At 57.1% G+C, this 27,816-nt stretch overlaps 2 protein-coding genes across 2 annotated transcripts in view; one reads left to right on the plus strand and one right to left on the minus strand.

Annotated features, from left to right (window-relative positions):
* Nucleotides 1-724: 724 nt before the first annotated feature.
* On the plus strand, nucleotides 725-13,444 carry UBXN6 (UBX domain protein 6). Its single transcript, XM_023185640.2, has 11 exons — nucleotides 725-925; nucleotides 4,695-4,858; nucleotides 5,249-5,313; nucleotides 6,273-6,401; nucleotides 10,073-10,170; nucleotides 10,815-10,890; nucleotides 11,508-11,592; nucleotides 11,709-11,928; nucleotides 12,011-12,141; nucleotides 12,226-12,374; nucleotides 12,835-13,444. Exons 1-11 carry the CDS (start codon nucleotides 843-845, stop codon nucleotides 12,958-12,960), a joined length of 1,326 nt encoding a protein of 441 aa, XP_023041408.1. The 5' UTR covers nucleotides 725-842; the 3' UTR covers nucleotides 12,961-13,444.
* A 1,608-nt stretch (nucleotides 13,445-15,052) lies between these two features.
* Nucleotides 15,053-27,816, minus strand: part of CHAF1A (chromatin assembly factor 1 subunit A) — a 43,842-nt gene continuing 31,078 nt past the window's right edge. Inside the window, exons 12-15 of the mRNA XM_023185639.2 lie at nucleotides 27,014-27,269; nucleotides 25,336-25,799; nucleotides 16,075-16,171; nucleotides 15,053-15,537 (exon numbers count right to left, since the gene is read on the minus strand). Coding sequence (XP_023041407.1) covers nucleotides 15,437-15,537; nucleotides 16,075-16,171; nucleotides 25,336-25,799; nucleotides 27,014-27,269 — 918 coding nt within the window. The 3' untranslated portion in view covers nucleotides 15,053-15,436. The remainder of the gene's footprint in view (nucleotides 15,538-16,074; nucleotides 16,172-25,335; nucleotides 25,800-27,013; nucleotides 27,270-27,816) is intronic.

Raw genomic sequence — 27,816 nt, forward strand, 5'->3', positions numbered from 1 at the left:
GGGGGGGGGGGGGGGGGGGGGGGAGGGCTTCAGGGACCAAAACAGGACCAGAAGGTGGGGGCCTCCAATACCCCACATTAAATTGGGACTTTATCACGTAAGCTCTGGGGAGACAGGGAAGGTTGGATTTTTGTTTGTTTTGCTTGAGACAGGGTCTCTCTCTGTCGCCCAGGCTGGAATGCAGTGGCTTGATCACAGCTCACTGCAGTCTCGACCTCCTGGGTTCAAGTGAGCCTCCCGCCTCCGCCTGCCAAGTAGCTGAGAGGTGCGCGCCACCCCCCTCGGCTATTATTTTTTTTTGCTTTTTTTTTTTTTTTTTTTAATAGAGATGAGGTTTTGCCATGTTGCCCAGACTGGTCTCCAACTTCTGGAATCAAGCAATCCTCCCGCTTCAGCCTCTGAAAGTGCTGTGATTGCAGGCGTAAGCCACCGCGCCCAGCTTAGGTTGAGCAGCGAAAGGGACAGGGCCCAGTGCTTTCTCTGCGAGGTTCAGTCGTCCTGTCCCTCTCCTGTCACCGTCTGTCACCGTTTGGGGAGCGCCACGGAAGGTAACCAGGCAAGGCACTGACTCTAATCGAGAGGCGTACTCGTCGCCCTGGCAACGGAGTCCGGAAGAACCACAGAGATGCGGCTCCAGCGTACAGAGCGGCCACCCTGGGCCAGCGAGGCACCGAGGGCTAGAGAGGTATTTCTAGCCTATTGTCACGTGGCCGGCCTGGGGAAGGCGGGACTTCCGGCGGCGCGGTATTTTTTTTCCGGTGGCTGGTCCCCGGTGGCCCCTCCCCGACTGGGCCCTGTGCCCCCCGCCCCCGCGGCCCCTCGCCGCCGGGCCAGCCGCCACCATGAAGAAATTCTTTCAGGAGTTCAAGGCTGACATCAAATTCAAGAGCGCGGGACCCGGTCAGAAGCTCACAGAGTCCGTGGGGTGCGTGAGGAACGCAGGGGCGGCCGGGGAGAGGGGTCTGGGGCCTTGGGCGGTTCGGGAGATGGGAGAGGGCGAGGGGCTGGGAGCGGCAGCCGAGAGTCAGGGGAGGGGGAGAGGCTCCGGGGGCGGGGCAAGCGGGGCCGAGGATGGGCGTCAGGGGGAGGGGAGAGAGATCTGGGGTCGGGGCAGGAGGGGGCGGTTGTGAGCCGGGGGCGGGGCGGGGGAAGCGGGGGCAGGGGACGGGGTGGGAGGGGAGGTCTCGGCGGCGGGGCCGCCGGAGTGTCTGAGGCAGTGACGGGGAATTAGGGCGGCGGGGCTGCAGGAAGTTGGGGGTTAGTAGAGCGACCCTGGGGGGAAAAAAGGGATGATCAGTTCTGAGACGAGTGGTGAGGGAGAGGTCTGGGGACCCGGCTGGTCCTTAAGTGGCCGGGATGATTTGGGGGAATCTAGGTGACCATGGATGAGAGCTGAGCTTGGAGGAAGACGCACAGCTGTGGGGTGGGGTGGTGGAGAGTTGTTTTGAGGCATCCATGGGAAGAGGGGTTCTGGACTTGGGATCTGGAGCACGTGGGAGGCTGATGGGAGGCGAGGAAGAGTCTGGAAGGCCAGGGAGGCCGGGGTGGGTAGCGTCTTCAGTGACCTGGGATGTCCTGGGGAATTGAGAGGGAGGGCCTGAGGAAGGTGTGTGAGGAGAATGGAGGTGAAGGACTTTGACAGAGGGACTGTGACACGGGAGGGGCCTGAGAGGAGACCGGCGAGATTGACGCAGCTGAGCAGGTTGAGAGAAAGGGCTTCTCTGCGAGGCTTCTCTGCCAGGTCACTGTGCCAAGTGGATTATGGAGGTGAGAGGGGAGGGGAAAGGAGATAGGTGCCGGGCAGGCTTCCGGATCGTCTAGGGAGGACTTGGAGAGAAGGGCCTGAGCAGGGCTGAGCCAGCTGGGAAGGCAGGTGGAGGGCCGGGAAAGAAGTGGCGCTGGAGAGGATGCGAGGCTGAGGGCTGCTGGGTTGAGAAAAGGCAAGCTGGAAGAGCTGGGGCTGCTGCAGGGAGCTGGCTGGCCAGGGGGTGTTGGGGACTGATGGAGAGTGACTGAGGAAGGTCAGCAGGCAGCCAGGCAGGGGTCTGTAAGCAATAATGGAAAGGATTGTGAAGGGGTGGGGGCTAGGAGGGGGTAGAAGGAGAGGCAGAGCCGGGCGCGGTGGCTCAAGCCTGTAATCCCAGCACTTTGGGAGGCCGAGACGGGCGGATCACGAGGTCAGGAGTTCGAGACCATCCTGGCTAACACGGTGAAACCCCGTCTCTACTAAAAAATACAAAAAAATTAGCCGGGCGAGGTGGCTGGCGCCTGTAGTCCCAGCTACTCGGGAGGCTGAGGCAGGAGAATGGCATAAACCCGGGAGGCGGAGCTTGCAATGAGCTGAGATCCGGCCACTGCACTCCAGCCTGGGCGACAGAGGTGGCAGGAAGTGGGGGTCAGGGAATCACGGGTTGGTGGGGTGGTGATGGAGGTAGGGGCATAGCGAGGACTTCAGGGTTCCTGGGGAGAGCAGGAGAGCAAAGGCTGAGTGATAGAGGGAGAGGGGTCAGGGAGAGAAGTGGACAAATGGGGGCAGCCCTTCATTGATTCAACCAGTAGTGGGTGGGGTTAGGACTGGGCGTGACAGGAAGGATGCAGGCATCAGGGTGATGGCTGGGTCAGCCCAGAGCCCGGCGGAGAGGGGAAGGTAAGAGGGGAGACTCGGGAAGGGAAGGGGTGTGGAGGTCCCCTCTGGAGCGAGACTGGATATCCAGGGTGTGTGGGGCGTGTGGGCGCCAAGTCCTGTTTTAGGCTGCAGTGGTGGACAGGGGAAGGCCTCTGCTGTCCCAGGGCTCACCTTCTAGAGGTTGCTGATGGACAAATAAACCAACAGACCTCAGATGAGAGCTCAGGCGGTGTCCAGGGCCTTGAAGGAGGGTGAGCAGACGTCATCAGGTGGTTTGGGAAGGCCCCTCCCAGGACACAGTGAGACTCAGCCGTGGGGAAATCAGCCCCCTCCGTCTCTTCCTGTGGCAGCTCTAGCCCTTTCCAGATCGCCTGTCCTCCTTCCTCCCCCCGGAGAACATTCTGGGCAGAAGGCGCAGACAGTGCAGGGGCTTGCAGCGGGGAGCAGCTGGGGTATGGGAAGAACCGCGGGGAGCCCAGGGGAGACAGGCCAGGGGAGGGCAGTGGGCCAGGCCGGGAAGGGCTCTCCGGCTGAGGGAGGCTTTAGGATTTTGCAGTGGGAGGGCATCGTGCAGTGGAGTGATGCTGACGCTCTCTGGCTGAGGTTCCAGAAGGGTCCGTGTGGCTGCCCAGCGGGGGCAGGGTCCATGACCTGTTGGGGCGAGGTACCCTGGGAAATGCCATTTTGCTGGAAAGACCTAGATATCGGATGGGGCCGGGATGGGTCTTCGTGAGTCATCTCCTCTTCCACCCAAGATGCTCAGCTGTGGGAGGACTAGATAGGCAGGGGTGGGCACGAAGCTAAGCCTCAAGACGAGGAGGGAGGGCTGCCCGGGTATCTGAGCAGAGCCAGAGGAGTATAGGGCTTGAACTGAGGGCCTGGCCTCCCAGGAAGTTTTAGTAGACTTACGGCACGGAAAGTGACACAGTCCCTGAATTCACGGGAGGGGCCTGAGAGGAGACAGGCGAGACAGACGCGCCCGAGCAGGTTGGCAGAAAGAGCTTCTCTGCCAGGCCGCTGTGCCAAGTGGATTACGGAACCCTCCTTGGTGTAGGGCTCAACAGGGCGGAACCGCGAGTCCATGAGCTCTTCGTACTTGCACAGCCCCGGGCCTGGCATGGAGTGGCCAGGGCGAGGCTGGTTCTACTGTCCGCTGACCCCAGGGTCCTGCCACAAGGGTGGTGTGGCATGGCGCACATTGCCCGGACTTCCTGACCCTCTTGGGTTTGGGAACAGGGGATGGTGAGGCCTCCCTGGCAGCTCGTTAGGAGGAGTCAACCAACCGAGCTGACCAGCTCCCAGCCGGGGGCCTGGCACACAGTAGGTGTTCAGCAAACGAAGCTGTGACCTGAGGGTGGAGACTCTCACGGCAGGGAGTGGGGGAGGATGTGGCATCCCTTGAGTCTCCTCAGTTCCTGAGGATGTGGGCTAGGTGCTGTGGCTCATGCCTGTAGTCCCAGCAGTTTGGGAGGCCATGGTGGGAGGATCGTTTGAGGCCAAGAGTTCGAGACCAGCCTGAGCTACACAGCGAGACCCTGTCTCGATAGAAAAATTAGCCATGCGTGATGATGCTTGCCTCCAAGTCCCAGCTACTCGGGAGGCTGACGCAGGAGGATTCCTTGAGCCTGGGAACTCAGAGTTGCAGTGAGCCATGATTGTGCCACTGTACTCCAGCATGGGTGACAGGGCAAGACCCTGTCTCAAAAAGAAAAAAAATAAAAAGCACTGAGGGTATCAAGGTGCCTTCGCCTCGGGAGGGGTGCTGCCACCCATTTTACAAATGAGGATGCTGAGGCCCAGTGGGGGCAGGACTTGCCCGATGTTGCAGAACTGAGCGGAACCAGCATCTCCTTTCTCCAGGGGCTCTTCCGCTTGCAGAAGAACCCTCTGGTGGCTGCGGGTGGCCCCTGGGAACGAGGCGTCCTGGCCCACATAGGCAGGGACACATCTGACTGGTGGTGCTGGTGGCAGGAGTTGGGGAGCAGCAGAAGCTCCCCTGTGTGACCGCACGTCAGCTTTGCCGGCCACCTCAGGAGGATACACTCGCTCTCCCTTGGTCTGTCCCCAGGGAAAAGGCCCCCAAACAGAAGTCCAGCCAGCCGGCCCCGAGGCCGCCCCGCCAGAGACCCACCAATGAGGCACAGATGGCGGCCGCTGCCGCCCTGGCCCGGCTGGAGCAGAAGCAGTCCCGAGCCTGGGGCCCCACGTCGCAGGACAGCATCCGAAACCAGGGTGAGGTGTGGTCCTCCTCAGGCCCAGGTCGGGGCTGTTTGAGGTTCCCAGCCCTAGTGCCTGGCCCTGGACGCAGAAGTCACATGAGCAGCCGTGGGGGTGTGAGGGTCACCCTTGGGAGCGACTCACCAAGGGCAGGTGCTGGGGGAAGGGCAGCTTCCTGGGGAGGGGGTGGGAGCAGAGACTTGGAGCAGAAACAGGGACTGCCCAGGCAGTGGGGTGCTGGCTCAGGCTGAGGGGTGGGTGCAGACCGAGTCCTGCAGGAGACCCCCAGCCTGACCTCTAGCAGCAGCAGCAGGCTGGGGCGTTGTGCGTGGCTCACAGGCCCACCCCAGGAATGAGGGGCTCACCAGGACAGAGGCGTGCTCAGCATCCTGTCTCTGCTTCCAGTGAGAAAGGAACTTCAAGCCGAAGCCACCATCAGCGGGAGCCCCGAGGCCCCAGGGACCAACGTGGTAAGAACAGCCACTGGTGGCACTGTGCCACGCGGAGGGGTGGGGACAGCTTGACTTCATCGTGGGGGAGATGTGGCCTGGACCTTGGGGCTCCAGGGTGGTTAGGAAACCTTGCCCCGCAAGGTGGAGGCGGGTTGTGGTGGAACATAGCGTTGTGTGGACCTTCGGGGCTGGGCAGCTGAGGATGCTGGCTCGGCCTGGGGAAGTGGGCCTCAGGTACATAAGCCCATTGCTCCCTCCCCTTAACCCCTTAAGGTGGATGCAGTTACAGGTCTCACTTTTCAGAAAGAGAACCGGGGTTGAGAGAGGTCAAACCAGCTGTCCTCTCTCCTACATCCCAGAACCAGCAAAGACGGGACTGGCTAGTCTGTGGCTTCAGAGCCTGTCCCCTAGCGCTGCCTGCTCCTGCCTGCCTTGGAAGTCAGGGGGCTCCGTGGAGACGGGTGGAATCAGGGAGGCCTTCCTGTAGGAGGTGGGCCTTGAGAGCTCTGCTGAAAGGAGTTCTAAGCAGCTTGATCCTCGAAGATTCAGTGAATTTTAGCACGCAGGGACCTTAGAGATGGCCTAGAAATGGAGGCCCAAAAGTCAGGCCTTGTCCAGGGCACTGTGCCCACGGACTCCCACACAGAGCTCCTTCCTCACCAGCTTGGGGACAGGACCAGCAGGCGCCCAGCTGCCGTCTGCTGAGTGCTTCCTGCGTGTCAGAAGCTGCTCCGTGCTTTCCGTTCCTTACCTTGTTTAGTTCTGAGTAGGCCCCACAGGGCCATTTGACATACCAGGGAACAGACTCAGGGATCCAGTCACTTGGCCGGGGTGTCTCCCATGGCCACCAAGTGGAAGGGACAGCATGGGGGCTAGAGGTGTCTGGTTCTACGGGCCACACTCAGGACTGTGGTGCTCGGCGAGGCTCGGGGTGGCTTCTGTCCACAGTCCAGACTCGGACACTTTCACCGCCCCAGGTATCTGAGGCCAGAAAGGAAGGCTCTGCCCACCTGGCCGTGCCTGGTGTGTACTTCACCTGTCCGCTCACTGGGGCCACCCTGAGGAAGGACCAGCGGGACGCCCACATCAAGGAAGCCATTCTTTCGGTGAGTGGCGCCCCGTGTGCTCCGGCCCCAACCTGTAGCTTCCTGTGCCTGAGCCACCCCCCATCGGAAGCCCAGGTGGTACAGGTCCCTCCCAGAGGCCCCAGAGCCCACTGCTAGTAGTGAAGCCCCTCTTCTGATACCCCGAATCCAGGCACACCATTGTGTATGCATCTGTATCTCCTCTCTCCCAGCTTTGTTTAGGTTTGTCTTTGTTTTTGAGATGGAGTCTCACTCTGTCACCCAGGCTGGAGTGCAGTGGTGCATTCTCGGCTCACTACAACCTCTGCCTCCTGGATTCAAACAATTCTCGTGCCTCAGCCTCCCAAGTAGCTGGGATTACAGGTGCCTGCCACCACGCCCAGCTAATTTTTGTATTTTTAGTAGAGACGGGGTTTTACCATGTTGACCAGGCTGGTCTCGAACTTTTGCCTCAAGTGACCCACCCGCCTCAGCCTCCCAAAGTGCTGGGATTACAGGCGTGAGCCACCGTGCCTGGCCTGGTTTTGTTTTTCATAAAAGGTTATGTATTATTTGCTTCAGTACAGAAAGCACTTCCTACAAAATTAGCCAGGCGTGATGGCATATGCCTGCAATCCCAGCTACTCGGGAGGCTGAGGCAAGAGAATTGCTTGAATCCGGGAGGCAGAGGTTGTGGTGAGCTGAGATCATGCCATTGCACTCCAGCCTAGGCAACAAGAGCGAAACTCGGTCTCAAAAAACAAAAAACAAACAAACAAAAGAACAAAAATAACTTTCACAGCGTTTTTTTTCCCCTAATACAGTAAGTGCTCACTTAACACCATCAATAGATTCTCAGAAACTTTGGCTTTAGCCTGGGCAACATGGCAAAACCCTGTCTCTACCAAAAACAAAAACAGAAACAAATTAGCTGGGCATGGTGCCGTGCACCTGTAGTCCCTGCTACTCAGAAGGCCAAGGTAGGAGGATTGCTTGAGTCTGGGAGGTGGAGGCTGCAGTGAGCCGTGATCAGGCCACTGCACACCAGCCTGGGTGATAAGTGAGACCCTTTCTCAAAAAGTAATAACAGTCGTGGTGGCTCACGCCTGTAATCCCAGCACTTTGGGAGGCCGAGGCAGGTGGATCACCTGAGGTCAGAAGTTCAAGACCAGCCTGGTCAACATAGTGAAACCCCGTATCTACTAAACATACAAAAATTAGCCAGGCGTAGTGACAGGTGCCTTTATCCCAGCTACTTGGGAGGCTGCGGCAGGATAATCGCTTGAACCCCAGAGGAAGAGGTTGCCGTGAGCTGAGATCATGCCATTGAGCTCCAGCCTGGGCACTGGGCGACAAGAGCAAAACTTCGTCTAAAAAAAAAAAATAGTAACAATTCCATGGAGACTCTCCAGACTCACACCTACTCCAGCAGTGTGTGTGAAAGCACCCGTGTCCCCATCCTCTCACCGTACTGTAAATCACCAAACTTTGATCTTTACCCCTATTGACAAGTGAAAATAACATCCCAGGATAGATTTAATTTGCACTTTCCTTATTTTGGGTTGGGTTGGCCATGTTTCATATGAAAATGCATCCTTTGTACATTATTAGAGAGTTTGTCTTTTTCTTAGTGATTTGTAGGCACTCTTTATATATTAGGCAATTTAGGCTTTTGCCTATGATACGAGTTGCACATATTTCCCTCTAGTTGCTCATATGCTGGCTCTGCTTATGGTCACTTTGCTGCGTAGGATTTTTTGATCTCTGTATAATTAAATGTGTCAGTCTTATTTCATGGCTTTTGGGTTTGGGGCCATTCTTAGAAATGCTTTACCCACTTTCATGCTGAGAGAATTCTTTTGTGGCCTCTCCAGTGTTATTATTATTTTTTTTTTGAGACAGAGTCTTGCTCTGTCACTAGGCTAGAGTACAGTGGTGCAATCTCGGCTCACTGCAACCTCCGCTTCCCAGGTTCAAGCGATTCTCCTGCCTCAGCCTCCCAAGTAGCTGGGACTACAGGCGCCCACCACCATGCCCGGCTGACTTTTGTATTTTTAGTAGAGACGGAGTTTCACCATGTTGGCCAGAATGGTCTCGATCTCCTGACCTCGTGATCCACCCGCCTTGACCTCCCAAAGTGCTGGGATTCCAGGCGTGAGGCACTGCGCCCGGCCTCCAGTGCTTTTCTTCTGGCTTCTCAGTGACTGCTTGCTTGTTGTTTCCATGGTTGAAGCTGTGATCCAGCTGGAGCGTGTTATTATGTAACATGGCAGGGTGGAGCTGATGTTATTTTTTTCTAGATCTTGGCTCAGTTCTCGTCTCAGCCCCACCTGTGGAGAGCACCTGTCTTTTGCTCACAGCTGTGAAATCCCACCTTTCTCACAAAGTACATTCCTGTATGGATTTGGATGCCTTCCTGGCCACTGTTCCTTCATCCCTTGTCTGCGCACGTACCCAGATCCTGACCTAAGCCTGGTGGCCAGTCGCCCAAAACGCCTGAGGGCCGCTTTTGGAGCTGACGCCCTTCCCTTGGCAGGTGTGCTGTCCTGGGCATTCTGATCCCCAGGACGCTGTTGTCCTGGGGATGGCAGGGGTGTCTCGCAGCCCTGCCTCTCTGCAGCCGCGTGCTCTGCCCCGCTCCCCACATCACCTCGGCAACTAAACCGGCAGACTGGGCTGGGACCCAGTTTTCTGTTGGCATGAGCCCCGGCTCAGTGTGTGGGTCATGGGTCCGTGTGACGCAGGGGGCTGCTGAGGGACCCTGTTGTGCAGTGGAGGGTGGGGGGTGGGGGGTGGGGGGTGGAGCTCTGGGCTGCCTGGGCAGGTGGCCCGAATCCTGACACGTGGCCCTGGGCGGCCCTGCTGTTCACCTGCCCTCATCTGGGCAGCCCAGGGAGCTGCGGGTGGCAGCCCTGCTTGCCAGGCCATGGGTGGCTCTCTGGGTGTGGCCGTGTGCGGTAGCTGTGCCGAGCGTGAATGGATTTGTGCCTCAGTCTCGTCCGGGTCTTAGGGTACCTGTTCTCAGCCTCTGCGTGCTGGGATGCTGTACATCGCAGTCAGCAGGGCTGGCTCTGGGAAACCCCAGGAATTCCAGCTGTGACTTCTCCCCTCCCCTAGTAACATAGGCGGGACCTCGGGGTGGGGCAGGGGCTGGGGGTATCCGTCTTCCAGCCATTGAGTTTCAGACATTGAGGGTTGCAGACTCATTCGTGTCCTCTCTGCCACCTGCCATCCCTGTGACCCTGGACAGGGGGCCTCTCGGTCTCTTTCTTCACATGAGACCCGGGAGTCGTTCCGGAACGTCCATCATGGGGCTGTGAGATCAGGAGGGATGCGGTGTCCATGGTGGCGGGAGGTTCTGTAAGGGGCAGTGGCCTGGTGGATCTCAGCACTGAGGTCGAGTTCTAAAGCCAGAGTGTGAGGCAAAGTTCTGTCACATCACACCGGCCCCGAAGCCCCGTGGATCTAGCCTGGAGATGGCGCAAGGGCAGACTTGAGTTCTGCTGCGTCTTGGCTGTGCCGCCTCTGCCCTGGGGGGTGGGCAGGGCCGGGGTCTTCCAGGGTCTCTCTTTTCCTTTCTGTGATGAGTGCGCAGCTAGGGCTGCTCCACGCCGCTGCTCTGCCTTCCTCTTCCTGTCCCTGTTACCTGGGCAGCGGAGGGCCGTGTGGCCCGGGTTCTCAGTGAGCAGCTTTCCCTGTTTCCCTCCTCCCAGCACTTCTCCACCGACCCAGTGGCTGCCTCCATCATGAAGATCCACACGTTCAACAAAGACCGGGACCGGGTGAAGCTGGGCGTGGACACCATTGCCAAGTGAGTGCGTGGCCCCTTTGCCCTGCCTGGCCCTTCCCACTGGGGCTGTCACCCTCTCTGGTCCCCTCATGACCTGCTGAGGTGGGCTAGGAAGGGAGCACAGGCCGAGAGTGAGGCAGCTCCACCCAGAGGCCTCGGGCAAAGGGCTGGGCCTCTGTGGGTCTGTTTACCCATGAAGGTGTTTACGGAATCAGGGGTTCCCCACCCTGGCTTCCTTGGGGACCACTCGGGGAGCGTGTGGAGGAGACAGGGTCCCACCCCACTCCCCGAGTCTCAGGATTGGGGGCAGGCCTGGAAGTCCACGCTGCCCGCCAGCCCCGAGGGAGCACCCCACAGGAGCCCCCTGCTGGCGCCGCGGGCCTCGGCTCTGGCTCTCCACTCTTCCGGCCCCGCGGCTCCCCCACCGCTGTGGTTAGCTGGTGCCCTTCCAGGACTGGTGGGACAGTGAGGGGTTCCACGGGGCTGCTGCTGGCACCAGGAGTGGGCTCCGTTGGGTGTGCGAGGTATGCCTTCCACCCGGAGATGGTCTCCTGCCCTGGGGTCACTGGGCCGCTTCTTCCCTCTGACTAGAGGCCAAGTGTGGCTGAGCTACCGCCCTGGGGCAGCCTGGGCTGTGCCCCACTCACCCTCTCCACCTACCCCAGGTACCTGGACAACATCCACCTGCACCCCGAGGAGGAGAAGTACCGGAAGATCAAGCTGCAGAACAAGGTGTTCCAGGTGGGCATGCTTCCTGGCCCCTGGGCCCAGGCTGGGGGTGGGGGCAGCCGGCCTGCAGGAGCCGGTGGTGGCCCACAGCAGGCAGTCCCTGGAGGAGCTAGCGAGAGTTGAGCCCCAAGCAGTGACGCATTCGGCCAGTAGAAGGTAGCAGGACGAGATAGAGAGCAAGATTTTAATGCACCAGTCACCCCAAATCAACAAATTCTGCTTCTCCTCACCCACATCCTTTTTCTCTTCTTCAGCTGGGCTTGTTTGGGAACGTGTCGGCACTGGGGAGGTTTCTCATGCAAACCAGATTCTTCTGGGGGAAACGGCAGGGTTTGGCTGCCCTGGCCCGTGTTAGCCTCGCTTCAGGCCCCAGCAGTATCTGGCTCCTCAGCCTCACTCTGCGTGCCTGGTTGTGACTTTTTCCTCTGTGCGGAGCTGGTGGAAACTCCACAGCCCCCACCTTAGAAAAGCAGGTTTGCACCTAGTACTGAGGCACCCCCAGGGCTGGGCCCCATACAGGGGTCAACAGCTGCTCCCAATAGCGGGAGCTGGGCCCCTGGACCAGGTGGGGTGTGGTTGGGCCATGGAGGAAGCCAGGGGTCCCCAGTGACCCCCATCTCCACCCCCAGGAGCGCATTAACTGCCTGGAAGGGACCCACGAGTTTTTTGAGGCCATTGGGTTCCAGAAGGTGCTGCTTCCCATCCAGGATCAAGGTAAGCGGACAGGGCTTGGCTGAGTGGGGAATGGGGACAAGGGGCCTTGGGGCAGGAAGGCCTGGCTTGGGGGTCTCTCTGCTGCACAGTGACACCCATGTCCTGCCGTGCTGTAGAGGACCCCGAGGAGTTCTACGTGCTGAGCGAGACCACCTTGGCCCAGCCCCAGAGTCTGGAGAGGCACAAGGAACAGCTGCTGGCTGCGGAGCCCGTGCGCGCCAAGCTGGACCGGCAGCGCCGCGTCTTCCAGCCCTCGCCCCTGGCCTCGCAGTTCGAACTGCCCGGGGACTTCTTCAACCTCACGGCAGAGGAGATCAAGCGGGAGCAGAGGCTCAGGTGGGCCTGGTGTCCGCGGAGCGGAGCCGGGCGGGGGTAGGAGAAGCCGGGCCAGCCCTCCTGACGTGGCCCTCACGTGCAGGTCCGACGCAGTGGAGCGGCTGAGCGTGCTGCGGACCAAGGCCATGCGGGAGAAGGAGGAGCAGCGGGGGCTGCGCAAGTACACCTACACACTGCTGCGCGTGCGCCTCCCCGACGGCTGCCTCCTGCAGGGTGGGCACTTGCGACTCCCAGGGAGCGTGGCTCGGGTTGGTGGGGGCCCTGGGCCCCACCTGCTCTGACCTCCCCACTCCCCAGGGACCTTCTACGCCCGGGAACGGCTGGGGGCAGTGTACGGGTTCGTTCGGGAGGCCCTGCAGAGCGACTGGCTGCCTTTTGAGCTGCTGGCCTCGGGAGGGCAGAAGCTGTCGGAGGACGAGAACCTGGCCTTGAATGAGTGCGGGCTGGTGAGTGTTGGCCCGCAGGGGCGCTGCTGACCTGGTGCCTCTGCAGGTTCTCCGGGGACTGGCACAGCCCCTCAGGAGGGAGCCTCCTTGTTCTCAAGAGCAGGGGGCCTGGGCAGGTCCCTGGGTTTGAATCCCACTTTCCCACTTACTGGCAACAGGGCCTTGAGCGAGTTCATAACTACTCCACACCTCAGTTTCCCCTGTCAAATGGGAGCAGTGACACGTGTTAGCTAGTGCAGTAAGTTTAGGCTTAGGTTCTGGGAGTCCCAGAGGGAGAGGGCAGGAGGCCAGGGTGTGAGCCACAGCCTCCACCAGCTGAGATGGCTTCCAGGCCAGGGTATCCCTGAGCCCAGCTTGCCTGCTGAGTTTCCCGCGGCGGGAAGGGCCGACTATGCTCGGCTCTGTCCTTCCACTGCACGGCCACATGGAGAAAGAATGAGACAGCCTGCCCCCACTGCAGGTGCCCTCTGCCCTCCTGACCTTCTCGTGGGACATGGCTGTGCTGGAGGACATCAAGGCCGCGGGGGTCGAGCCGGACGCCATCCTGAAACCCGAGCTCCTGTCAGCCATCGAGAAGCTCTCTTGAAATAAAAGCAGGGTTGGCCTCAGCCCTGTGGGTCTGTCTCATGCTCTCCCTGATCCTCTCCCCGCCACCCCAGGGCCTCCAAGCCACCTCTGGAAATACTTGGCTCTGCCCCATGGGCATGGGAGGGGCGCCAGCTAGCTGTGGAGCTGTGGAACTGGGCCCCGTGGCAGAGCCCCCAACTCCTGGGGGCTGTGGAGATGCACCCAAGCCCCCGAAGGAGAGGCCTGGGGATGCCACCAAACCTAAGCCCTCCCTAGCTGCTGGTAACTGTGTCATGAAGCTGCCAGGCAGACACATGTGGCATCTCCCTGGGCAGGAGAGCACGGGTCCCGTTCCCGTGTGCTGTGGGTGGCAGCAGCTGCACCTGGCGCTAGGGCTGCTCTGTGGATGTGGGTGACAACGGCAGGGGGGGACGCTGGCCTTCCCGCACACAGACCTGCAGTTAGTAAATCATAAGCCCAAATAAACAGGGTGTTTGAATATAGTTTTTTGGTGCTCCATTGAAACCGTGGGACACAGGGCAGGCTCACCTGCTACAGAGCAGACGGCACAGGGGCTGGGCATGGCTCCCTGTTAAGGTGGCACCAGGTGGATACCTGCTCTCGGGCCAATGCCCGGCCACAAGTGCCCGATGAGCCACTTGCCTGGGGAGGAAATCCCGTGCGCTAGGGGAGGCTGTGCTGTGCCCACAAAGGCCCAGTCCCCGCGGGCCTCCCCCAGCTTGGGAGGTGAGTGCTGTCACAGGCCTGGCTTCTCTGCGGCCAGAGGGACAGGGCGTCCTGAGACGGCCACATCCTCTTCCTGGAATCTACAGATGAGCGACTTCATCTGGCAAGAGGGGCTTGGATTGTATGATGAAAGGTCTTGACCTGAGATGATTCTGGGTGGTCCAGGACCCAGTGTCCTCACAAGAGGTGGCAGGAAGGTGAGGCAGAGGTCAGAGAGAGACTGGAAGAGGTGGCGCTGTGGCTGTGAAGGTGGAGGAAGGGGCCCCGAGCTGAGGGATGCAGTGCCTCAGCACTGGGAAAGTCTCAGGAGGGCTTGGTCCTGCCCACAGCTTGATGTCAGCCTGGTGAGGCACGCGTGCACTCTGACCCCCAGGCTGTGAGATGGTGTCTGTTGCTTTAAACCAGCAAGTTTGCAGTGTGGCAGTCCCAGTAGACACAGGGACTCCGCCCTGCAGTGTGGAAGCATGCGTGCCCTGGGCCCACTGCTGACTTGGGGATGCAGGTCTGCACCTGGGGGAGGTGCCCGGGGCCTATGCTCATGCCCCTGACCTTGCATTGGTCCCTCCCTCGCCCCTGGTACTGCCCTAGCTGGTGTGGGCACCCGGCCTGTTGAGAATGAAGGCCGTCACTCCAGTCTCGCGTCCCTGCAGGCCCCAGGACCTGACTCCCAGGTTGTCAGGAACCCCCGACTCTGGGGTGTCGGGAGCCCCTCTAAAGCTCGTCGAAGGTGTGGCACAGGGGCAGCCTCTGCTTCGTGCACAGCCGAATCCTGCTTCCCAGCAGGAAGGCCTGGCCGGGGCCTCCTGCTGACCCTGACTGGGTGGATGGAGGTAGCTGACACCTTTCCCACATGGGGTTCCCTGAAGGGAAACTTCGATTTCAGGTGGGGTGTGGCCAGGAGCAGGGCAGGCGAGCGTGACTCTCCCCATGGCTGCGTGTGCTCTGAGCTGCTCAGCACCACAGAGTCCTCCCTCGGGGACAGTGGGGATAAAGCCCACTCAATGTGGGGCAGGGAGGAGGTCACCTCCTAGCTCCAGCACTCACAAAAGATGCACCCGACCTAGGCGTGGGCTCTCACGAAGTCTCAGACTCCAAGCCAAACTCAGCTCCCAGCAGCTCTGGTTTGAGGAAGGAGACCCCAGCAGGTCCCCGGGAACAGCCCCTCCTAACCCCCCAACCCAGGGCAGGAGGGATGGCTGGACAGAAGCACATGCGGAGAAACCTGCATCTTGACCCAGGTCAGCCTGGTATGAGGATGACTTAGTGTCTAACAGATGGGACAGTGCTGTTGCAGGGCACAAGGCTGGCCCCAGACACGACGCACTCTGAGAGAAACACGACGTTCTCAGAAAAGACAGAGCAGCTCAGGGCTAGAGAAGTTTATACACTGCCTCTTTATACACTGCCTCCTGTATACACGGGGCCCCTGTACATGGCCAGGTGGGTGGTCCTTGCGCTTCAATTCATTTACAAGTACTGGATTCCACGCCTGCTCCTGTGCCTGCAGGCTTCCCCAATAGGCCAGCAATCTCAATAATGCTTTATTAAAGGGCAGATTCATATGCAGCTCTTGGGGGAATTTTTACAAATATCAAAGGAACTAATCCAGCATCCTATATAGAACTCTGCACACCTTGGGGAGGTCCGTGAAGCAGGACAAAGTGCTCTTTACACAGGAATCGAGTCGGTTCAAGTATCTGCTCCGTGGGGAGGACACCCTAAGCGTTCTACATACGGCACCACTGCCCTCACGACGCGCCCAGTGGGCTCGCAGGCAGGGCGGCCTTGCTGGTGTCCACCCCCACACCACCCCCAGCTCCGGAAGCAGCTCCACACGGGGCTTGGACCTCTGCAGGGCAAGAAAGGGAAGGTCTTGAGCTGGCTGTGCCTGCTAGGCTCCCTGGGGGAGGACCCCACCCTGCTGCCTCATGGGGCCTGCAACGGCCCCAGGGTGGAACCTTTCACCTGACAGTGGGGGCAGGCGGAAGCTGGGGCATTGTGCCCCTTCTAGAGGTGACCTGCTCACCTGCTCTCAGGCTGACCCTGCCCCCCACTACCTGGGCACACTCCTGCACAGCCTGCTGCAAGGCCTCTGCACTTCCTCTTTGGGGAGTCCTCCAGAAAATCCACCTGGCCCTCCCTTGCTGCCTCAGTGCAGTCTTCCCTGACCCCTATCTAACGTCCCGCCACCTGAGACTCCCAGCACAGGCCCTTGTGGCTCTGCCCAAGTAGCAGAGGACGTGGCAGGGTAGGAGCCACTTCCGGCTGCAAACCCTCCTGGCAGCTCACAATGGGGCCAGTCTTAGGCGGCCCCTCCCTTCCCTGTTGAGGTTTACCTCCCCCATCCACCTCACCAGTGCGTTCTGCTATCTAGAGCCCTTCTCACCTGTAGCGTCTGGGACGTCCACGATCATACAGTCGCCCTCCTCCTCTTCCTCCTCCTCTGTGTCTGCCTGGAAGCCGTCCATGTCCTCAGCCCCAACCTGGAAAGACAAGGTGCATGGCCATCAGCACTGCAGGTGGCAGCCACACTGGTGCTGGCAGGGGTGAGGGTGGGGGGCCTCTGCGGGTGGGACCCCTCCCTCCCCCCCAACACTGAAGGGAACCCAACATCCGGAACCCAATTTGGTAACAAACTGTCCAAATGTGAGGTTTATTCGAGGCCACAACCAGAGAACCTTGGGGGTTCCCTCAAATGAACTGGATTCACATCTCCAAAAACGGCCATCATTGCCGACTACAGAATAATCTCCTCGGTGACGGGCCACATACCTGATAGTGGTCCCATCAGATTACAACTGTATTTATTTTTATTCTTTATTTTTGGATGGAGTCTCACTCTTGTCACCCAGGCTGGAGTACAGTGGCACAATCTCAGCTCACTGCGACTTCCGCCTCCTGGGTTCAGGCGATTCTCGTTCTCCAGCCTCCTAAATAGCTGGGATTACAGGTGCATGCCACCATGCCCAGCTAATTTTTGTATTTTCAGTAGAGACGGGGTTTCACCATGTTGGTCAGGCTGGTCTCAAATTCCTGACCTTGTGATCTGCCCGCCTCGGCCTCCCAAAGTGCTAGGATTACAGACAACTGTATATTTACTTATTTGGTATGTATATATTTTGAGACAGAGTCTTGCCCTATCGTCCAGGCTGGACTGCAGTGGTGCTATCTCGGCTCACTGCAACCTCTGACTCCCAGGTTCAAGCAATTCTCCTGCCTCAGCCTCCCAAGTAGCTGGGATTACAGACACCTGCCACCACACCTGGCTAATTTTCGTATTTTTAGTAGAGATGAGGTTTCACCATGTTGCCAGGCTGGTCTCGAACTTTTGACTTCAAGTGATCTGCCCCCTCAGCCTCCCAAAGTGCTGGGATTACAGGCATAAGCCACTGCCCCGCACAACTATATTTTTGCTGTGTCTTTTTCTTTTTTTGAGATGGAGTCTCACTTTATTGCCCAGGCTTGACTGCAGTGGCACGATCTCGACTCACAGCAACCTCCCCCTGCCAGGTTAAAGCGATTCTCCTGCCTCAGCCTCCTGAGTAGCTGGGATTACAGGTGCCCGCCACCATGGCCAGTTAATTTTTTGTATTTTTAGTAGAGACAGGGTTTCACCATCTTGGCCAGGCTGGTCTCAAACTCCTGACCTTGGGATTCGCCCGTGTCAGCCTCTCAAAGTGCTAGGATTACAGGCGTGAGCCACCACGCCTGGCCTTTGCTGTGACTTTTCTATGTTAGAGACACAAATACCACTGGGTTACAAGTGCCTACAGGATTAAGCAGTCAGTCACCTGTTTCACAGGTCCACAGCCAAGGAGCCCTGGGCTATGTACCACATGGCCCAGGCGTATGGCAGGCTGTCCATCCATGGTATGTAAGAGCAACCTAGTCCATCAGCACAACCATGAAATTGCCTGAGGAGACCTCTCAAAACATGTCCCTGACGTGAAGCGATGACTGTTACTTGTGAATTACTTTTCTTTTTTTTAGACGGACTCATCACTCTGTTGCCTGGGCTGGAGTGCAGTGGTGCGATCTCGGCTCACTGCAAGCTCCACCTCCCGGGTTCACACCATGCTCCTGCCTCAGCCTCCCCAGTAGCAGGGACTACAGGTGCCCACCATCACGCCCGGCTATTTTGTACTTTTTAGTAGACACAGGGTTTCACCATGTTAACCAGGATGGTCTCGATCTCCTGACCTTATGATCTACGTGCCTCGGCCTCCCAAAGTGCTGGTATTACAAGCGTGAGCCACCGCGCCCGGCCTTTTTTTTTTTTTTTTTTTTGAGATGGAGTCTTGCTGTGTCACCCAAGCTGGAGTGCAGTGGCATGATCTCGGCTCACTGCAAGTTCCACCTCCTGGGTTCACGCCATTCTCCTGCCTCAGCCTCCAGAGTAGCTGGGACTACAGGCACCCGCCATCATCACCCGCCCAGCTATTTTTTTTTTTTTTTTTTGAGGTGGAGTCTCGCTCTGTCGCCCAGGCTGGAGTGCAGTGGCCAGATCTCGGCTCACTGCAAGCTCTGCCTCCCGGGTTCACGCCCTTCTCCTGCCTCAGCCTCCTGAGTAGCTGGGACTACAGGCACCCACCACCACGCCCGGCTAATTTTTTTGTATTTTTAGTAGAGACGGGGTTTCACCATGTTAGTCAGGATGGTTTCGATCTCCTGACCTTGTGATCCGCCCGTCTCGGCCACCCAAAGTGCTGGGATTATAGGCATGAGCCACCGCGCCTGGCCTTTTTTTTTTTTTTTTTCAGTAGAGACAAGGGTTGTCACTATGTTGCCCAGGCTGGTCTCCATCTCCTGGGCTCAAGCTATCCTCCACCTCAGCCTCCCAAAGTGCTGGGATGACAGGTGTGAGCCACTGCACCTGGACCTAGTGAGATTCCTCAGCCGTTTCCATTTGCTTTCCCCAAAGGAGAAAGACAGGATGCATGGAGGCCACCACAAGCCTCTGCATCAGTGCTGAGCCTCCGTGCATGAACACAAGCCCCTCCAGGACAGAGCCACACTTATTTCAGCAGGGAGGCTAGTCCTCAAAACACTCCAGAAGTCTTCCTCTACAAAAACCTCCATTCGCCTAGAAAAGTGACCGCACAGCAACACAACGGTCAGGCAGTAGACTGGTTTCGTGGGCTGTCACGTAAGAGCACAGCACCTGGCCAGGCAGACTGGGTTCCTATTGTAGCCCCATCAATTCCTGGGTAGGGGCTCCCCTCCTGGATCCTCTTCAGTGGCTGGGAGCCCACGCTGTCCCTCTCCCCAGGCAGCATGGGTTGACCCTGTGAGGACACAGGAGAAACAGTCCTGCTTTGTCACCCAGGCTGGGGTGCAGTGGTGCAATCATAGGTAACTGCACCTTCGAACTCCTGGCCTCAAGTGATCCTCCTGCCTCAGCCTCCCAAAGTGCTGGGATTACAGGCATGAGCCACCGAGCCTGGCCTATGGCCATTTTCAATTACCTTTTTGAAAGAATAGTTAAGCAAAGAAGAGTCTAAGAGTCCCCTATAGACTCTGCTGAGGGATGTTCTGATCTGGAGGTGTCTGGGGACATTAAACAAAAGGAACATGCCAATTTCTTCAGAGCCACCTCCAGTCACTGGGCCCTTCCTCCACACAGGAGACGTTTTGACACACTAGGCTTTTTTTGGATCCAAAATTTTTCAGAGCAATCACCACTCTTCACCCTTCAGGCTCAAGACAGGCTTTAACACATGACACCGAGCCAGCAGCTTGTTTCACGGGGACAGCTGTCATCTCGCCAGCAACACTGCAAGTGCTAAACGCAGACACGGAGAAGCGCAGACTATAGAAAACGAGAGTCAGGAAAACGTTTAGCGACTACATGGGATGAAGATGGTGTCACTAACATCTACGCCTTTTTTTTTTTTTTTTTTTTTTGAGATGGAGACTTGCTCTGTTGCCCAGGCTGGAGTGCAGTGGCACAATCTCAGCTCAAGTGCAACCTCCACCTCCTGAGTTCAAGTGATTTTCCTGCCTCAGCCTCCTGAGTAGCTGGGATCATGGGCGTGCACCACCATGCTCAGCTAATTTTTGTATTTTTAGAGACGGGGTTTCACTATGTCGGCCAGGTTGGTCTCGAACTCCTGGCCTCTCAAGTGCCTCAGTCTCCTAAAGTGCTGCAATTACAAGCCTGAGCCACCGCACCCAGCCACCTATGCTTTAGTTTTCTCTCAATCACATAATGTTTTGTCGGCAAGGGCAAACACATCCTTCCTTGTATTTTAAAATTTTTAAATAAAACGGAGGCCCAAAGAGTTGAGGTGTCCTAGAGCTTCACAGATACATGGCACTTCACCCCACTAGGTCAGAATGCCTTATGAGTATCTCTTTTGAGCTCTGAATGAAAAGATTTAAAGACTCCTTGGCTCAGGTCTGTAATCCCAGTACTCTGGGAGGCCGAGGCAGGTGGATTGCTTGAGCCCACGAGTTCAAAGACCAGCCTGGGCAACGTTGCAGGACCCAATATCTACAAATAATAATAATAATAATAATAATAATAAACCTCTTCTTGCACGAACATGGATGAAGCTGGGAACTATTTTTTTTTTTTGAGACGGAGTCTCGCTCTGTCGCCCAGGCTGGAGTGCAGTGGCCGGATCTCAGCTCACTGCAAGCTCCGCCTCCCGAGTTCAGGCCATTCTCCTGCCTCAGCCTCCCGAGTAGCTGGGACTACAGGCACCCGCCACCTCGCCCGGCTAGTTTTTTGTATTTTTTAGTAGAGACGGGGTTTCACTGTGTTAGCCAGGATGGTCTTGATCTCCTGACCTCGTGATCCGCCCGTCTCAGCCTCCCAAAGTGCTGGGATTACAGGCTTGAGCCACTGCGCCCGGCCGAAGCTGGGAACTATTATCCTCAGCAAACTAACGCAGGCACAGAAAATCACACGTCGCATGTTCTCCTAGGAACATGTGGACATAAAGAAGGGAACAACAGACACTGAGACCTACGTGACGGTGGGAGGGAGAAATTCAGAAAAAATACTTTAATACCAAATAAATCATCTATACACCAAACCCCCGTGACATGAGTTTGCCAACCTGCACATGTACCCCTGAACCTAAAATAATAAAGGGCAACAGGGCAAGACCCTGTTTCTTTAAATTAGAGCAAAACAAGAAGAAAACAAAAAAAGATGAAAACTCTCAAATGGGACAAAAAGTGTAACCTAGTAAAAACACATGGACGTACACCCACTTGCAGATGAACGGCTTCTCACTACCCGGGGTGCAGAAGCATCAGTCAGCAGCTTTACCAAATGCCAGGAGGCTGGAGAGAGGATCGCTTGATCCCAGGAGTTGGAGACCAGCCTGGGCAACATAGACCCTGTCTCTACAGAATACTGAAAAATTAGTTGGGCATGGTGGCACGTGCCTTATAGTCCCAGCTCCTTAGGAAGCTGAGGCAGGAGGATCACTTGTGCCCAGCAGTGGAGGCTGCAGTGAGCTGTGACTGCACCACTGCACACTGGCCTGGGTAACAGAGTGAGACCCTGTCTCAAAAAAAAAGCAGACAACGCCAGGGCACATGTCCCATCTGGGCTCATGTGCTTCCAGCCCCACCTTTGGGTCCCACCTGTGTGCCCCTCCCAACACAGGCTTTGAGCAGCACCAGGCTCTGCTCCCCAGGGACGTTTATGTCTCAAACTGCAGGAGGTTCAGCACTGGAGAGTAAGCATCAAGCTGGGCCTGGGTCTCCACTCCTTCACGTGTGACCTTCGCGCATCCACTGCACTGCTGAGCCTCAGGAGGCCCTCACCTGGGCCACGCAGCAGAGGCCACCAATCACGCACATGCAGCCACCACTGCCATCCATTAGCAGGTGAGATGCCATGTTGTGGTGACTCCAAGGCCCTCTCATCCTCTCTGACCCACTCTAGTTAAACTGGGTGCACCCCTCTTTCCTTGTGGTTAGGGATGGTAACAGGCACTCACTGTCCCCAAAACACAGTAACTCACACGTGGTGCTGGGCGTGTGGGGCTCAGGGCGCCATTTTCTGGGTGGGGAAATGCAAGTGCCACATGTTGACAGGGAGCAAGAGCAGTGCTTGGGAGGCCGAGGCAGGGCACTGCACCCCAGCTGGGAGAGTCAGTTGCCACATCAAATCAGTGGAGGTGGGTGGGGAAGGAGGCCATCCAGGGTCTGGACTGCTGTGTGGACAATGAGACGCCGAAGGAACATGTGAGGGACACAGGGGTTCCCAGGGGAGGGCTGACTGGTAAAGGCCCCGGAACATTGCTTGCATAGTGACACAGCCAGATAGGACCTTCCCGCCTTGATCATTTTCAGACTGGGGAGCTCTGGTTCCCTCTAAGGCTGTTCAGGTGACCAGGGATAAAAGCACTGCTCACACAGGGCCTGGACAAAGAACGCGTCCAGCAAAGCTGTGTGGGGGCCTCCTGGGGCCCCAGCTCCAATGCACTGGGCTCCCCTTGGCACTAAGCTGCCTCCAGAGAGCCAGGGGAGCTATGCACATGACACACTGTAAAGGGACAGGGGCTCTAGGGAGTGCCAGGAACAGTTTCAGTCACAGCCCCGGACCCTTTGGGATGTTCTGATGGCCCCTCCTGCTGTGACAGTTGAGGGAGGTTCACAGCATATCAAGGCCCTGCTATGCTGACAGCATCATCTCAGGAGCCATTTCTCTCGCCTCCCTGCCCCTAACGACCACCTTTTTTTTTTTTTTTTCAGGTGGAGTCTCGCTCTGTCGCCCAGGCTGGAGTGCAGTGGTGCGATCTCGGCTCACTGCAAGCTCTGCCTCCCGGGTTCACGCCATTCCCCTGCCTCAGCCTCCCGAGTAGCTGGGACTACAGGCACCCGCCAACACGCCCAGCTAGTTATTTTTTTTGTATTTTTAGTAGAGACGGGGTTTCACCATGTTAGCCAGGACGGTCTCGATCTCCTGACCTCGTGATCCGCCCGTCTCGGCCTCCCAAAGTGCTGGGATTACAGGGGTGAGCCACCGCGCCCGGCCTTTTTTTTTTTTTTTTTGAGACGGAGTTGTTGCGCAGGCTAGAGTATAATATTGTGGTCTCGGCTCACTGCAACCTGCACCTCCTGGGTTCAAGCGATTCTCCTGCCTCAGCCTCCCAAGTAGCTGAGATTACAGGCGCCTGCCATCATGCCCAGCTAATTTTTGTATTTTTAGTAGAGACGGGGTTTCACTATGTTGGCCAGAATGGTCTCGGACTCCTGACTTAAGGTGATCTGCCCGCCTCGGCCTCCCAAAGTGCTGGGGTTACAGGAGTGAACCACTGCGCCCAGCCAACAACCACTTTTAACCTCAGAGAAGAGGATGCAAGTCGGGGCCTGGGGTTATCCACTGTCTTGCTCCTTGTTCCAAGTCTCTGAAAACCTGTAACTCCATCACATCATGGCCTCGAAGGAAAGCCCAAGGTTCACAGGGACAGATAGGTCTGCGTGAAGAGTACAGATTAGAAATGAAACTCAGGGAGCCAGGCACAGTGGCTCACACCTATAATTCCAGGGCCTTGCAGGGTCAAGGCAGGGGGATTGCTTAAGCCCAGGAGTTGGAGACCAGCCTGGGCAACATGGTGAAACCCTGTCTCTACAAAAAATTAGCTGGGTGTGGTGGCATGCACCTGTAAGTCCCTCTCAGCTACACCAGAGGCTGAGGTGGGAGAATCGCCTGAGACTGGGGAGGTCAAGGCTGCAGTGGGTGGTGATCTTACCACTGCACTACAGCCTAGGCAACAGAGTAAGACCCCCGACTTAAAAAACACAACAAAAAACAAAAAAAAAAAGAGAGAGAGAAACTCAGTTACGAACAGTGTGATAAGGACAAAAAGTATGCAATAAACGTTAATAAAGCTGATCTATGGCCAGGGGTGGGTGCCAGGGGCCACTGGCTCTATGGGCATGGGAGTTTTTTCCTAAGATCAGGCAGCGCCCCTACCACACACCCCATGGCTCCATGCACTTGTGCCTCTGAGGCACCCATGAGGCTGGAATCACACAGCCATTCATTCCCCTTACAGGCTCCTGTCTGTGGCTTACACTGGGCGGCATTCTGCATATCCCTGTGTCTGAAAGACCGATCAGAGTGCCTGGCACACAGTAAGTGCTTAATAACTGTGCTTGAATGCAAAATTCAAGAACCATTGAACAAAAATAAAAACGCTACCACATGGGATATTATTCGGCGTGAAAAAAAAATGAGCTATCAAGCCACGAACAGACATGGGGGAACTGTCAATGCATACTGCCAAGTGAAAGGAGCCACACATGGTGCGATTCCAGCTACACGGCAATGTGGAAAAGGTCGGTCCACGGAGACAGACAGGTTGGTGATTTCCAGGGGACTGGACGGACAGAGCACAGGGGACTTTCAGCAGGGAGAGGCCTCTTTGTTCAGAACAATAAAGGTGGACACACGGCATCCAACATTCATTCAAATCACAGAACCCTCAGCACCAGGAACAAACCCTCACAGAGACTGTAGACTGTGGGTGGTGGTGATTTTATGTATTTATTTTTAGAGACAGGGTCTCGCTCTGTCGCCCAGGTTGCAGTGCAGTGGCATGATCATAGCTCACTGCAGCCTCAATCTCCTAGCCTCCAGCAATCCTCCCGCCTTAGCCTCCTGAGTAGCTGAGACTACAGGTGCACGCCACCGCCACTGCTTGGCTAATTTTAAAATTTTTTCTTATAGAGATGGGGTTTTGCCATGTTGCCCAGGCTGGTCTCCAACTCCCAGGCTCAAGTGATCCTCCCACCTCGGCCTCCCAAAGTACTGGGATTACAGGCTTAAGCCACAGTGCCCGGCCTGAGTGCACGGATTGTAACCAGTCCACTGCTCTGGAAGGTGATGTTGGTAACGGGTGGCTTGGCTTGGCTTTGGGGAAGGAGGTGTATGGGAACTTTCTGTACCTTCCAATCGATTTTGCTGTGACCCTAAAACTGCTCTAAGAGTAGTTTTAGGCTGGGCACAGTGGCTCAAGCCTGTAATCCCAGCACTTTGGGAGGCCAAGACGGACGGATCTTGAGGTCAGGAGATCGAGACCATCCTGGCTAACACAGTGAAACCCCATCTCTACTAAAAATACAAAAAAATTAGCCGGGCGAGGTGGCGGGCGCCTGTAGTCCCAGCTACTCGGGAGGCTGAGGCAGGAGAATGGCATAAACCCGGGAGGCGGAGCTTGCAGTGAGCCGAGATCTGAGACCACTGCACTCCAGTCTGGGTGACAGAGTGAGACTCCGTCTCAAAAAAAAAAAAAAAAAAAAAGTAGTTTTAAAAAAACACAAAAGTGCTGGGCGAGGTGGCTCACGCCTGTAATCCCAGCACTTTGGGAGGCCGAGGCAGGTGGATCATGAAGTCAGGAGTTCAAGACCAGCCTGATCAACATGGTGAAACCCTGTCTCTACTAAAAATACAAAAATTAGCCAGGTGAGGTGGTGCACATCTGTAATCCCAGCTACTCGGGAGGCTGAGGCAGGAGAATCGCTTGAACCCAGGAGGTAGAGGTTGCAGTGAGCCGAGATCGCACCACTGCACTCCAGCCTGGGTGACACAGAGCAAGACTCCATCTCAAAAATAAAACAACAAAAAACCAAAACCAGAAACCCCCCCCGCAGGGGCACCCACCTGCCCGCCCCGCCTCACCTGGCCGTCGTGCCTGCGCTTCTTCATGAATTGGGTGATGCACATGCTGCCCGCTGACTTCCTCTTCAGCGAGATGGGAGTGCCCTGGCTGGGTCCCGTGGAGGGGACACTGCCACTGTCCTCTCTGGGGGCCGAGGGCACCGAGGTCACGTAGCTCCACTGGCATGGCACAGGCAGGTGCTCCTGCTGGAAGCTCTGTAGCACCTGCGGGTGCACGTACCAGCACATCCTGAAGTCGGGCCGCTTTTCGTACACGGAGTTCTCGGAAATGAGCCGCTTGAGCCGGGACTTGGAGGGGATGGTGGTGTCCTCGCTGGTGGAGTGCAGGCAGGTAGCGGAGGGGCTTGGGGGGCTGCCGGTGTGCTTGCTGAGCAGTCCCCGGCGGCAGTGCTCCTGGAACTCCCGGATGATGACCTTGCTCCCGTTCACGTTGCCGTGCAGGAGCGGCAGCAGCTGGGCCAGGACTGGCGGGAGGGAACATGGATGGGCATGAGGTTTGGGGAGCCACCTATCACCACAGGCCAAAAAACAAAACACACGTACAGCTCCTCCCCGCCATTGAGGCTCTGGACACGGACAGCTTCAGGGATAGGTGGCCTCATGAGGGCAGTTATAAGACAGGGCAGCACCCACGCACCTGCCCAGAAGTGAGCCTTGGCCAGGAATATGCGTTGCTAGGACTGACTTCAAATGCCTGCTGTTCCTACCCAAATGGCAGCCCTGCTCTCCTTGTGTGCCATAGTCCCTCCCCAGTTTTTTGAGTTTTGTTTTGTTTTGTTTTGTTTTTGTTTTTGTTTTTGAGACGGAGTCTCACTCTGTCACCCAGGCTGGAGTGCAATGGCCGGATCTCAGCTCACTGCAAGCTCCGCCTCCCGGGTTTACGCCATTCTCCTGCCTCAGCCTCCTGAGTAGCTGGGACTACAGGCGCCCGCCACCTCGCCCGGGTAGTTTTTTGTATTTTTAGTAGAGACGGGGTTTCACCAGGTTAGCCAGGATGGTCTCGATCTCCTGACCTTGTGATCCGCCCATCTCGGCCTCCCAAAGTGCTGGGATTACAGGCTTGAGCCACCGCGCCCGGCCGAGTTTTTTTTTCCTTTAGACGGGGTCTCGCTCTGTCACCCAGGCTGGAGTGCAGTGGCAGTATCATGGCTCACTGTAGTGTGGAACTCCTAGGCTCAAGCAATCCTCCCACCTCAGCCTCATGAGCAGCTGGGATCACAGGTGCATGAGACCACCCCCAGGTAATTTTGTATTTTCTGCAAAGATGAGGTTTTGCCATGTTGCTCAGGCTGGTGTCGAAGCACTAGGCTCAAGCAATCCTCCCACCTTGGCCTCCCAAAGTGCTGGAATCACAGTCTTGAGCCACTGTGCCTGGCCCTTCCCTGGCTTTTGAGAAAGCGTAGCCCCCACTCCAGCACTCTCTGTGCCTGAGTCCTGGTTGATAAAACAAGCCTGGACCTGCCTCTTCCTGCCGCTGGGGACATCATCGAATGTACGGATGTGTGCGGAAAGAGGGCTGGCCTCTGTTATTTGTGGAAAGAACATTTGCATCATGGACCTACTAGCTTGTGAGACTCTTGCCCTCAGCCCTGAAATTAGCTGGGCCCAGGAATAGGTGGGTGGCCCGGCCACAACCCTGAGAAGGGGAGGTCCTGCCTGAAGTCCCACCCACACTCACTCTGCTGGTCTCTGTTCTCCCGCTTGGAGGCCTTGGGTGTCTGCTCCTCCTGGACAGGCATGGTCTCCAGGAAGCAGGCTGCGAACTGCTGCAGTACCTTCAGGTCGTCGCCTGCGCAGTCTCTGTCAGCTGCCCACACGCAGCCGATCTTGACAGGCTGCAGGACGCGAAAGCGCTTCCCCTTAGCCAGGAACTCGTCCCACTCCTTGGCCTTCAGTTTCTGGCGGACCTTATGGTTCTCAGGGTCGGCACACTCCTTGTGGGTTAGAAAGCAGAAGTTTATTTGGGGTTCTTGCTCCCCTATGCTCGGGCACTCTTTTGAGGTTCCAGTCTCAGCCGGCTGGGGAGCCAGAGGAAAGGACAGGGGCGCAAAACTCACAGTGTCAGGGCCAGGGCAGAGCACACCATGCGCTGGCTGCCCCTCTTCCAGATGGAGTAATTCACACCTGGTCTCCTTTGGGAGAGTCACAAGATATTTCTGAGCTCACCCATGAGGCCTCTTTTAACAGCCCTCTGAATTTCTGGTGAATGTGTGATCACGGAGCCGTTTAACAGGGTCGGGTGCCTACCCACATGGCCCGGGCATCTGGCAGACACATGTAGGGCCTGAGGCCACTCTCTGACAGACAGTTCAGGCCTCGGTGGTCAGATATGCACAAGGAATGCATGGCCCTCCAGCACAACCATGAGACAGTCCCACCAAATCCCCACTTCCCAAACAACAGCCCTGAGACACTCCCACCAAATCCCCACTTCCCAAACAACAGGCCTGAGACACTCTCACCAAATCCCCACTTCCCAAA

This window comes from Piliocolobus tephrosceles, chromosome 21 (assembly GCF_002776525.5).
Source record: "Piliocolobus tephrosceles isolate RC106 chromosome 21, ASM277652v3, whole genome shotgun sequence".
Taxonomy (NCBI): Eukaryota; Metazoa; Chordata; class Mammalia; order Primates; family Cercopithecidae; genus Piliocolobus; species Piliocolobus tephrosceles.